At 33.5% G+C, this 13,808-nt stretch overlaps 1 protein-coding gene and 1 long non-coding RNA gene across 13 annotated transcripts in view; one reads left to right on the top strand and one right to left on the bottom strand.

The window, feature by feature from the left end:
• Positions 1 to 13,808, top strand: part of LOC126869687 (trace amine-associated receptor 9) — a 106,808-nt gene that overhangs the window by 30,415 nt on the left and 62,585 nt on the right. For 9 of the 12 annotated variants that reach the window (XR_007690970.1, XM_050626542.1, XM_050626538.1 and 6 more), the window contains 2 exons: positions 3,725 to 4,312; positions 6,068 to 6,193. Coding sequence is in view for 11 of the 12 variants with exons in the window: in XM_050626542.1 (XP_050482499.1) it covers positions 4,085 to 4,312; positions 6,068 to 6,193 (354 nt within the window). In the remaining variant the exon portion in view is untranslated. Of the gene's footprint in view, positions 1 to 2,995; positions 3,140 to 3,724; positions 4,313 to 6,067; positions 6,194 to 13,808 lie in introns of those variants that run through there. The other 3 variants (XM_050626541.1, XM_050626547.1, XM_050626546.1) reach the window with 2 other exon arrangements.
• Positions 1 to 13,808, bottom strand: part of LOC126869691 (uncharacterized) — an 86,045-nt gene that overhangs the window by 15,796 nt on the left and 56,441 nt on the right. The window lies entirely within an intron of this gene.

The raw sequence follows: 13,808 nt of genomic DNA, 5'->3' as shown, positions 1-13,808 counted from the left end.
GCGGTGTATTGTTTCATTGGTTACATACCAAGGTGCGTCAATTAGGGATCTTAGCGTTTTCGATTGAAAGCGTTGGAGTATTTCGATGTTGGAGTTACTTGCTGTTCCCCATAGTTGGATTCCGTAGGTCCAGACAGGTTTTATTACGGTCTTGTAGAGGGTAATTTTATTCTGTAAATTTAGTTTGGAGTTTTCCCATGTACAATACCCCTCACGGGCAATTAGGGGCGGCACGTACCCATGTTTACTCATCAACCTTGTCCTTATCCAATTAGCAGCGATGACCGTTGCCCTCACTTTCCTAGCCAAAATTTCTGTCAAGGACACATCAATAGCTTTCCTCCGAGATAGCATCGTCACTGAACTTCTAATTTTTCATCTGTCGACCAGTCATTATCTTGTCTGATTTTTCTTTTATTGATCAGTCATCATATTAACTTGTTAGTTACACTTCGCTGAGAACACGCCACGCGTAAATACTTAAATCTTCAAAGTTGTTGGAATGAAGTGTATATTTTAATTTATTAACTCACTGTTATCATCAATTCAACCATTTCTATTATCCTAACCGAAAATAGGGAATCGACTGATTCGTGACGTCGATCATCGTATCGTAACGAGAATTTACGACTCCTGCCTCTCCGCGAACGATCGAACAGACACTTTTGATAAACTTTGATCATACTAATCACTCGAACGAATATGAATTTAGTACATTTTCAAAATTGACTTTCTTAAAAACGAATCTTTAGATTCATAAAAAGAGTCATTGTATATTTGTAAATCGAAGCATCTATATTAATCTTAAAGTTGTATCGTGATTACGGTCAGAGATGCATTTGCATTACGATCGTCAGTAGAAAGAGATTAAACATTCCTACGTATTATAAGGTAGATAAGTTTGTACTGTATTGTCTTCAGTTCTATTATACGTATACATACTTTACCTGGGTTATTAAATATAATAGCTACATACCTGATGTGCGACGAGAGTGGAGCACAATAGAGCATATAAAATATTGTTGGTCGTTAAACATGGAAAAGCAAATTTGGATAAAGATTCTGAAACTTTTAGAACCGGAAGGAAATATGTAAGATACACAATGAGTAGGATTCAGAAAACCAGATAAGAAAATATCCTTTATAATTGTGTATACTTTCGTTCATATATATTAGGACACTTAATGTTAAATTTACGTAAAGCGTAACAATTAATTTGGATTACCAAGAAATAGTAGAAAATTAGGAATGAGAAATTAAAATGCGAAAATCGATGAAAACAGTGATTAAGAGAAAATATTTATTTGTAGTAAGATCGAAGATTATCGAAATGTTAAGTTTTTGAAAACGATGAAGAAATAAACACATTTGGAATTGAAGTTGGCTTGGTTAATGTTTGGAGTAGGGCTGGTTATGGTAGAAAATGTGAAAAATCAGTAAAAATGTATGTGAATATTGGGGATTGTATGTATGGAAAAATGTTATTCTCTGAGATTGGTTGTAGAGCGGTACTAAAATCGATGAAACGCATGAAACGAAGAAGTGGTAGAAGACGAAATGGTCCGAATAATTTTTGTTGCGTCATCGAAAGTCGAAATTCCAATACATTCAAATTTTGTTATTTTTTTTTAGTTCTAGTCGAAAGTTAACAAAACCACGTTATTTATAATATTCTATGTAATATAATTATGTTTTATATAATACATAAAGTTATCTACGTAACCCAATTCCTTGTTTAGAAACAATTTTCATTGTTAAATAATTCTGTTAAATGTAATATGTTCTGAAATATTCCACATGTACTTATATTTTTTATATTTCTCTTAATATCTTTTCTAAGAAATTTTTTCGTTCGAAACGTTCGTTGTTGTGTAATATATAATTTTTCATGAAATAACTGTTTGATATTATGTGTATAACTATTCAAGTATATATTTATTTAATGTTATAGAACTGAATTCCCGAGCACAGAGAATATTCTTCACGACAGTACAAGGATTGTGACAGATATTACATTTTCTGACAGAAGAGAAATAACTATATAGAGTGTTCTAGTTTAGTATTTCTTTCCTTAATCTTTCTGGGATTCCAGTGAAGCTGGACTGAATGAAATTGATTGACTTCGCCAGAACCGCATGTCAGAAACATGAATGCGTTTGAAACATCGTCTGAAACACTGTTTGAAATATCATTTGCAATATCATTTGAAACAAAAATTGGAAAATCTCTTAATAATTAGAACGATTTGTAGTAAACTGTATTAGTCCCAAAAAAAAAAAAAAGAAAATTAGTCTCAATTTACCAGAAAAAACAAAAAGAATTATGTTTATATCTTTCGTGATTGTGAAGAAAATAGATTGCAATAATTTTAATTTATTCTTAACAAGTATTCTACTGAATCCATGAATACTCGAGAAATGTAAGCAGTGTTTACATTGCATAGCAGCAATGCAACTTATATAATAGGGAGTATTCCAGAATTTAACAGCCAAACCTTGTTTTTTAATGAAGCAAAATATTATATATCAAGATAGATCGTTCGAAGGTTTATTAAAAAGTTATAATAAAAATATGTAGTACGAAGGGAATAATAACAAGTTTATGTGTAACATAATAATTTATATAATATAATAATAGGTTTATAATCGATATAATTAATAGCTGCTAATATTATATTTTAAAATGTTCAGCACTCTTAATAATACGAAACTGACAGCGGTAAAAAATTGAATTAATTTTTCTATGAAGCTCATTTTAATTTTGTATCATTTCAATGAATTAATTAAATCTTTATGTCACACGTATTAACGCGTGTTTGATGTATGTTTTTCTTATAGTCTTATTCATGTATAAAAGTTTAATGACGCGAAATTGGGACTGATATTGAAGGCTAAAACATCGTTTTTTTTGCCATATTATATGTTGGAGATGGAAGGACAGCGGGATTTCCCGTCCGGAATGTTGGGAAAACCCCCGATACCCTAGTCCAGACTTTTACTATAGCTGCACTTAAATAATAAAAATAAGGAATAGTTTTAATATTCCAATCTGACTTTATGACGATGGGTTCGGGCTCGAAGTGACATAGCGGATCACTAGACGTAGCCACGGTCACGGGAGGGACGTGTACCTGACAGAGGTATGAAATGATTATATGGCACTGGGGGTAGCCATCCACATGTTATAATACTATATCACTAAGCTATAATATTTTACCAAATGTCCTACTGGACAAATTGTAAAATGTAAATAAATAAATAAAAAAAAAAAAATTCGTATTGATAAATATTAGCCACATCCGCGACGGTAAAGTAAATAAAGGTTCATAGAACGCCCCAAAATGCCAACCTGACTCCGACATATAAATATTTCATTAACAAACTTTATTTCTATCTATGTTTGACTGTTACTCCCTAGGACTATCTTGTATAATTATGCTTAATAAATAAACTATGGATTTTTATACATTTGCGCGAAATTTGGGAATGCAAGACACAAAGAATGTTGATATTAAAATATACAGAATATCAAAATTTGCTATACCTGTTAATGGATAAAACAAATCTATTCTGCTTAAATTCTATTTCTTCAGTTAATCTAGTTAAATTTAATTTAGTATCTATAAAATACATTAACCAATATAAAAACTCGAAGCTTCTTAATAATTATGTATGAACGATAAATGACAAAATTGCTAACTAAACTTTGTTTCTGTATGTTACAGATACCCTAATCGTAATCTAATCAATCGTGCCTTGGCATTATGTGCCACCTGAGAATACAGTTTTATAGCAAAAATCCGAGATAAGAATATGAATTGATTCGTGATTTTAAATTAATGGAAAGGTGGATGTCAAACACGTTTTTTATCTACCGAGATACACAAGTTATTTGATTCGTGACAATGAGGAAAGTTAATATAGTTATATTATTAAATAGTCGGGAAGCGAGCCTAGCCGGGGCAGCAGTGCGGCAGAGATGAAACATTGTCGGGAAACGCGTTTACCAGCCCAGCCTCATACGAGACACGAATGTCTCGTCTGGGCTAGGAGATTAAATAGAAATTTTCAAAGTAAAAACGTTAATGAAAAGAGACATGGAGCACAAGCAAACGATCTTGCTCGCACCTGCGTTGAGCAACAGCAGCTGTTGGCGGAGGGACACATCCGAAGGCACTTGGACTGGACCAGGCCCAGGGGAATTGTTACGCGCCGCTTTAATTCTTGTACTCAGTCTCGGTATTCTTTGTGCCAATCTGCTAGTAATATGCGTCATAAACAGCAGACGATACAGCAAATACATTCACGCACAGGTGAGTACATTTCTTTCGAATTTTTTATATCAGTAGTTTATCGTATGTATGAGTGTATAACACAGAAATGTGTAAAGATCTTACATTTTTTTTATTATTTAATTTATATTTTACAATTTGTCCAGTTGGACATTTGGTAAATTTTTCTAGCTTAATTGCTAAATAACATGTTGATGGCTACTCCCAGCGGCATACCATCAGATCTTATATCTATGATAGTAGTCTTACAATGGAAATTAATCGTATTTGTAGCAGATACTTTCATATGGCGTTAAACAGAAGAGAATCTTCAAACGTTCCTTTCATAGTACTACCGATTTTTTCCTAATTTACCAATTTTTTAGGAATGCCCCATAAATAGAGTCCTAAGTTGGATGTATGTGAATAAAATGCCTGTAGAATGGATTTGGAATGAGCAATGAAAGAAAGCTAAAAGTGTATAATGAACGGATAAATTATTTGAAATGCTAAAAACGATAGTACGAAATAAGTTTATTGAAAAAATTATACGACAACATCTCTCAGAAAAATCTCTTGCTCTTAGATATAATATTATTTATTTTAAATTAATCAATATTTTTTCCAAATTATCAAAATTCTAGAAATTAATACTTTTTAAGAAATAACACGTATAAAATGATATCATGTATCTTTATAGCCGTTCATAAAAACAAAATATCTCCATTTGATATAGTATATATGCTATATGACTATATTTATAGCAAATAGTGTATTTAGTAGATATAATTTAAAATTACTGTTCCATCTTCTCAAAGAATCTTTTTTTTCATTTATGACAATACGATAGTTACCAAACACACATATTATTTAAGTAGAATTCATTTCGAAACTTACGAAGCATCTTCTATTATGACACAAATATTTATATTTGTCATAGGAATTTTAATAATATAGATCGAAATTAATTGATACATTTCCTTTCGATAATTTTCAGATTTAAAGATGTTTCCGTGTAGAAATTAGAATGGAACACCCTACGTAAATTTGTTCAAGCACTTGCTCCTCAAATCTATGTTTTCTGATTACTTTCTATTCATCCAGTTGTTCACTATTACGTATGCCATCACGAATGCTATATTTGTATTCGTGTCGTGTGTTAAAAATGTCACACAAGCCAGGGGCCGTTTGTGACAGCATTATTTCGCTTCTGTCTGGTGTACTGGTCAACTGCAGGGCACGTTAGAATTTTCCATAATTTGAATGTGTCTGTTAGGCTGTGTTGAAAACCAGATCTTTTTTGTTTGTTTTATGGATGTCCATGCAGTTGTTCCGTTGGTACAGAACGAATGGTAGTCGATGATTAGTGACAAGCAGTAGTAGGGCATTCGCGCAATGAATCACTAACTGAGAAAAGTAGGATGGTAGGAAATGGTCATTTTCGGTCTCGCTTGGAAACGCATGCAGGACATTGAAGTATACTCTTAACGAACAAAAAGTGTAACGATCATTTATCCGAAATGTGATGAGAGAGTAGTAAAAACGAATGAAACTATAGAAATGTGATCGAATTTTTAATACTGATCTAGTTCCAAAGTAATTGGAGTAAAAATCAATAGCTTATCGAATAACTGCCATTAAAGTTTTTACTAATAATGTATAGAATGTAACATTAAATAGGGGCAATTGATACGAGGTGATATTCAATGAAGTCCATTCAAAATTGATTTGCGTAATGAATAACACCCCAACAATGTAATCTAAACGATCAACAGGTTCTCTTCAACTTTATTGCAGCCAAAGTACTTACTTACAAGTTTGGCGAGCAACGACCTAGCTATTGGTCTTCTGGTTACACCATTCGGCTTCTTACCAGCCGTCTACGGATGTTGGCCATATGGTGAAGTCGTCTGTCAAATACAGGTAATATTCGTGCTTATAATAAACTGTATGTGTTGTTTGTTACTCGTGTTTCATATACATATAATATTATTATACATATAATATGTATTATATATATTATAATTGTGGAATTTGAACGGTAAAATTTGTTAAATATTTATTTATCTAATAGTAATATACGTTTAGAACAAGATTATTTTTTGAAGTCTCCTACACTTCTTTGATTTTTATAATTTGTTATACTTTGTTATGTATATGTCGGAGACGAAAGGCCACTGGAGCCTCCCCTTTGGAACTTCGGGAAAATCCGTAAGAGTGTAATTAAAGTTTACAGTTATAACTAAACACTTTGCCGTCAGTCTGCCCAATTGTACTTGTTGGCGATTGGTGATAATAAATTTGGGCTCAAGGCGACCATCAGCCGCCGAACGTAGCCGCGGTCAACGGGACGAGCGCTTCATCTAACAAAGGCATGGAGCGATAGTATGACTCTCATTAAAGGAAATACCCATAGAGGTATCTGACAGTAAAACATCCCAACGGTTCCTTCGGACAATGAATACTTGAAGTTGAGGCACGTACACAGCACAAGTCCAGTTAGCCCGAGGACCCGCTATGAAACCTGGGTTTTTCGGCAATTAATATGTTTTGCAAACGGATAGGCAGCTTCTGTCCCAAATTGACCAATTGACAGCGACGTCGATCCGAGGATCTTGGGTACTTAGACACCCCACCAGAGTTTGTCTCGGTGGCGTCGTTGGGACGAAGATTCATTCCTGATTGAGACCTCATCGAGGAAGGGAGTAAAGCTTTACGATCAGTACACGTTTGAATTAGAGCAAGTATATCTATCCTCCCGTTGACCGTGGATTCGTTATCGAACCTAAGACCATTATCACTAGTGCCTAATCGCCGGTGTTGATTGTCGAATCGGAAGTGTTCATACTCGTAGTATCAGGCCGTACCGTCGTTATAACCCAGCGATGGCGATTCCAATGGAGATCTAGCAAATGCCCACAACTCTATTCCTGACGCTTCTCTGACATATAGAATAAGGCAAAATGTTACGTAAAAATAATACAATAATTTCACTTATTATAATGCTCATTTTTATTGCTTAAAAAGTTTGTTCAAGGTCAGGATCAACAGTTTTGTTGTTTACTTTATTGCTTTATAGGCATTTTGACCATTAAGCTGTTGACCGTTAGCGGAACAATAGTTTTATGTAAAATAACATATTTGTCACTCCTGACAGTTTATTGAAATATGTATGAGCATAACCTTGTCTTATTTAAAATAACACGCTTTACCTGAGGCATTTAGAGACAAAAAGATGTGAGTTACATGTTTAATACTTTCGTGTTAAAAATAGAAATGATTAAACGAGAGTCGCGTAGATTTAAATATTAATACGATAGATCTAAATAATCGATTTCTATAAATCAGATGATTAAAATTGTTGTTACTCCATACGCAGTTAAATGTTTAATAATTATTTTTATCTGAAATATGTTATTTCATGTTTTTTTGCGTCTTTTTTCATAAAATAAAAAATTGATTTCAAAAAAAAGTTAATACCAAAGAAATACAAATATAATAAATGTGTTACGTTCAATAATTTTCAAACTGAAAGACAAATGTGAAATGTGATTCAATTTTCGTAACGATATTACCTGGAACTTTTAAAACACATCTGAATTTTAAACTCAATTTCCTGTGTATCAGAAAAGTGTCACTCGCACTTCTTTGATTCCATCTACCCTTTATACATAGTTTCAAAGCTACATGTATGTGACATTCTATTTTATTCGTAAGCATATTGATGGTGCTGTTTTTCACGTCCTTCACTTCATTTTTCTATGACAGCGTAATTCACAAAAGTCCCCCTTTACGTTCTGCTTATCTGTTATTGCCGTAAGACGTAAGATACGGATACTTCAAGAAAATTGACAGATTTGTTATAATACAATTTCCTGGTTTGTCTACCTCGTGTGTAAACACAAGACAACAAACTAGTAGTTCTGCATTAGCGCAGAGTATGTAATACATACTCTCATCAAGCAAAGTAGAAGGGGCTCCAAGTGAGCTCAAGTTGGACAGTACTTTATGAAGTTTCTGTTACGAATATGGAGTATGATGCGCAATGTTTACTTGTATTACTTCATTTATGCCTAAAAGCTACGAGCAACACGAATATCACGAATTCTTTATTATTTCAATATTATATACAGGGTGGTTGGTAACTGGTGGTACAAGCGGAAAGGGGGTGATTCTACGCGAAAAAAGAAGTCGAAAATATAGAATAAAAATTTTCTTTTTTTAATTTTTTTTTTTAATTTTTCCATCGAGACAACGATCTACAGTGAGATCCGTTATAACGTATCGCACGCGTACCGAGCGAAAATTCAAAGTCTATTTTCTCGAAAACAAAGTCTCAAACGAAAAATTTTTTGCTGCAAGTACAGTTTACGTTCTGTAACACGAGAGATCTGGTGATTGGTAAAAAAGATACTGGTACGTGTCTCGAAACTTTAAACTTTAAAGAAACCACTATTTTCGTTGCTGGGGCACATATACGTGCCGTAAATTAGAAGGTTTCGAAGGTTCTTCGCAGGCGCCCATGCACTGCTACTCGAGAGACTAATTGTCTAAAGAATTAAGAGCCAAATTGTTAAGAGCCAGAGGAAATTTCCCACAGTAGCTATTGGGACTAGCCCAAAAATTCTCGGAATTACTTCATTCACTTTATAGATCTTAAATTAAAAAAGCACATTCAGTTTTCGAATGTATTGATCCTTGGTCGACAAGGGAAATTAAAGAATCCAAAAAATTAAATTTTTTTTAAATTTTGTATAAATATGGTTCATCTACAGAAAATATATAATTCTTTGTTTCGTCGACTATCCTATAATTTTGTGAATTTTAAAATTTTTTCGTGGTAAATAGAGACGGAAGAAGATATATGATTATGAGAATAGAGACGAGATATATACTAGACATATATTAGACAAGAATGAAACCGAGCTAAAAAAATGTACCAGACAAGGACAAAAACAAGTAAAAAAGTATTTAGTATCTAAAGACGAAAGCAACATAGGAAGATAATGAGAAAAGTAGGAAACAAAATTTACTACGTGGATTCCATTAGCAAGGAACACGCAATAAAGTTATACTATTAGAAATTGTATGTGTAACAAAAGCCAGGAAATTAATAACAGAAAAAGGAACTGCTATATAAATTCTAGAGTAACAAAAAAGAGTAATTCCACTTTTGGAACATCGAATAAGTATAATTTTAGAGAATTTTAAAGAATAAATTTTAAAAACTTGTAGAATAAATTTACTTTTAATGCTAATTTTACGACAAATCTGTTTTTGAAATTGTTAATTATTGTCGAATAAACATTGTCCTAAATCACCTTATATTTAACGGTATAATATGTATAATCCTTGGTGAATTGTTATATTTCGTTTACAACTGATGGTAATTAAACTGAAATTCAAGGGAGTCAAAGTTACGGCTCTATTTGAACAGTGACTGAACTAGACAGAATTACGGCGAACAAAATCCAGTAACTTTAATTTACAGCTACTTTTATGCCCCGGAAATCTGCTAAAAATTGGTCTTGGAACAAAGTAGTACGCTTCGTGTGCGAGACATGATGCATCAGCTTAGCGTGAGTCAACTCTTTTTGGGGATTGCCTTAAGCTGAAGATCACACATTTTCATGGAGGACTCGTACTTAAAAAGATTACAGAAACATATCCTAAAGAAATTTCAGTAAAAGTAACAAACTGTTATCTCTTTTTAATTTTTAAAAAATACAAATACAGATACTATGTTGTGATTTTTACGTTGAACTTCACTTAGAATCATATGATACTTTTGGAATTTAAATGTATTAGCTATAAAAATATTATCCAACCAATAACTTTTCTATTCTTTTTTTAAATTTTTATAATATGCAAATTCTTCCAAAAAGAGAAGGATCGGAAAGTTAATTGCCCACGTGAACTATGTACGACAGAAAGAGAGGAAGAGAGGAAAAATTTCACTAGCAATAATTTTCTGAGGACCGAATCGAACATATAAAAATTCAAATTTACATTAGCGATTGATATATCGGCCGGCGAGAAAGCTCTTTCATATGTCACCGATCGATCGTGCAACGTTCGAATCGCGCTCACCACAGTTCGCGCTGACTCAACAAAAAGAATGGCGGGGCTGACTTTACGAAACTTTAACGGGGGTGAAATGAAATTTCTTATCCGTCTGCTGTTATATTTTTTGAAATTGTGAGGTTTTACGAGCTTATTAGTAAAAACTCTAATATCTTTATTCACTGAGAAAAATGCGTGGAATGTAATATAGATTATCTTTTGTTATGGGAATTTAGGATTAAAAACATGTATAATATGAGTTTATATAGTGTCAAATTATATGGTAATGTGGTAAAATATAGTGCTAATAGGTTTGGTAACGGTATGATTTCTTTCAATATCGTTCACGTCAACACAAAATCAAATATGATGCTCTGTTAGCCTATATACACGCAATCATCATTCATCATTCATTCCTCTTGTCATAACGGCTCTTTTTCACGCCGACCATACTCCTTGACAACGCTGACAACACTCTCCCTTTCAACTGTCTCACGGCAACCTCTCATACCGTGGCTCCGGTATACCCGGCATGTTTCACAGACGTAGATGGCCCATCGTCAAGTAGACGTTCTTAATTATCTAGGATTTTTCCTCCATACTACACTGTATACCCGGCATGCACATATTCCATAGACGTGGATGACCCATCGTCAAGTAGACCTTCTTAATTACCTAGGGTTTTCCCCTATACTACAGTAATATTTTAGTTCTATTGATAATCGATATTCAATAGGTGGTGCGAATTATTGTGCATATATCTTTTTTATTTTATTACGTTACACCGCGGTACACCAACCTCTACGTCTTAGGGAATTTCCTAGCGGAAATCGAAGAAAAATGGGTGGGAAATGTCAGCAGCCTGTTCATACCGCGCTAAGGAAATTATCACCGTCAGGAATTTGCAGCTGTGCTTCCTGCAGTCGGTGCCTTTTCCGGTATTTCTTCCACTAGTTGGTAGTTACACGTTATCGAAGTTCCTGATCATAATCTTGCTTTCGTTTCCCCTTTTTCTTCCTCCTCTACTTTAACTTTGCTTGACGTAATGTAACGGTGAAATTTATTGCATCGTATTTTCGATACTTGAGAAGTTTAAGATCCTGGTAAAATCAGACATTCGGTTATATTATTTTCCGGTTTAATATATAACCTTCATTTTACTGTCAACTATTTCACACATCTGGCATTTAGCAACGATTCTAAACTTGTAAACTATAAGCGTGACTTAGGTCGTTAATTATTATCAATATTAGTAATAAATAATGATTTAAGGATGGACATCTGGTTTAATATCCACGATAACTTATCATGTAAATTATCGGAAAGTTTTAAATTCCATGCTAGAAAATATATTTTTTCTAAATTTTTTTTAAATATCTGTTTAAATGATACGGATCAAAAGATAAGATATTACTGTATTTTTGCTTCTAAAATTTATGTTTTAAAATACTGAAATGGTCTTGAAAACCTAAAAATGTACAGTGATGTATTTTGATATCCTATAAAATAAAAACTTTTTCAGATAAGCTTCTTCTATAAAAGGAATATTTTTCTATGAAATTCAGATAAACTTTTCTTTTATCTGATAAAAATTTTTCAAATTGAGAAGATCCATGCGTTTAGCTATGTTATTATTTTATTATTATATGTCGGAGATGAAAGGACACCGGAGCCTTCCCTCTGGAACTTCGGGAAAATCCGTAAAATTGTAATTAAAGTTTACAGTCGTAATTAAACAATCTGCCGTTATCCTGCCCAATTGTACTTGTTTGCGATTTGTGATAATAAACTTGGGCTCAAGGCGACCATCAGTCGCCGGACGTAGCCGCGGTCAACGGGACGGACACTTCGCCTAACAAAGGTATGGAGCGATAGTATGATCCTCATTAAAGGAAATACCCATAGAGGTATCTGACAGTAAAACATGCCAATGGTTCCTTCGGACAATGAATACCTGAGGTTGAGGCACGTACACAGCACAAGTCCAGTTAGCCCGAGGACCCGCTATAAAACACGAGTTTTTCCGGCAATTAAGATTTTCCAAACGGACAGACAGTCTTTGTCCCAAACTGACCACTTGACAGCGACGTCAATTTCTCTTACTTTCGGAACCCGACAAATCCGATGATCTCGTGTCCTTAGACACACCCCATCACAGTTTTCCTCTGTGGCATCATTGGGACGAAAATCCATTCTTTCTTGAGATCCCACCGACGAAGGGAGCAGCGCCTGACGATCAGTGAGTTTGAGTTAGAGCAAATATATCTTTCATCCCGTTGACCGTAGATTCGTCATCGAACCTAAGACCAACGTCACTAACATCGCAAGTGCCCAACCACCGCTGTTGATTGTCGAATCGGTAGTGTCCATACTCGTAGCATCAGGCCGTATCTTCGTTATCACACAACGATGGCCAACTCCAAGGGAGGTCTATCAAACGCCCACAACCCTGTTCCTGACTCTTCTCCGGTATATATTTTTATTAGTCTTTATTTCGTATGATTGAATTGCTAATTCTTACCGTTACAGTTATTTACATATGCACAGTAGTGGATAGAATTAATTTTTAACTTTTTAAAACAAAATATAACAAAATTTGATTGGACGAACGACTTGATTCTATTTGAGACCAAAAAGTGTCCACTTAATTCAGTCCACGAGGATTAGTTTTTTTAATTAAAGTTGCAAAATTATTCAAATCGTATAATAACTATGTGTATCATAAAACATTGCGTTAATAGAACCCGCTGAAGAAATAGTGTTGTAGACACGATTTTGATTATAGATAACTAGTAATAAGATATAACGTTTAAAAATGATTCCATAATTGGTATGCAATATAATAATGCCATTCATCATTTCAATCATGATATAACCCAATAACGATTATAAATTCAGTACAACGGATCAAATACATATTCATCACTGCGCTGAATAAAATTACTGAATCAAATGTTTAATATTACTGAATAAAAATTACGCAGAGCCTGCTGAAACTTCTCTTCCAGCCTTGTCAATCCTGTGTGTGTGTGTGAGAGCAGAGATATTACTAGGAACATTTTGATTTAAAAGACAAGACACGTGTCGATGGTTCTAAAAATTCAAACTTCAAGAATGGAAAAGAAGTTCTTATGTAAAGAAGGATATAATAATATTTCACTTGCTGTAGAAAGGAATGAACTTTGATAGATACCATGGTTTTGCAACAAATAGGAATTCATGCATATAACATAATATGAATTATAAAATTATAAAGTTATATAAATTATGAAATTATAAATTCACTATAAAATCATATAAAATGACATATGAGTTTATAATGGAGTACAACTAGACTACTTGGCACCAGACGATGCAGACAATACATTAAATGTGTCCCTGTGATGCTGTATTTCATTATGATGTTATCATATTTCTAAAACTATTGATTACGTTTTGTGACGAATCATATTAATTACAGTAAATTGTTGTATGT

This window comes from Bombus huntii, chromosome 9 (genome assembly GCF_024542735.1).
Source record: "Bombus huntii isolate Logan2020A chromosome 9, iyBomHunt1.1, whole genome shotgun sequence".
NCBI classification, from domain to species: Eukaryota; Metazoa; Arthropoda; class Insecta; order Hymenoptera; family Apidae; genus Bombus; species Bombus huntii.
The sequence above is the reverse complement of the archived record's forward strand: the minus strand, read 5'-3'. Positions and strand labels throughout refer to the sequence as shown.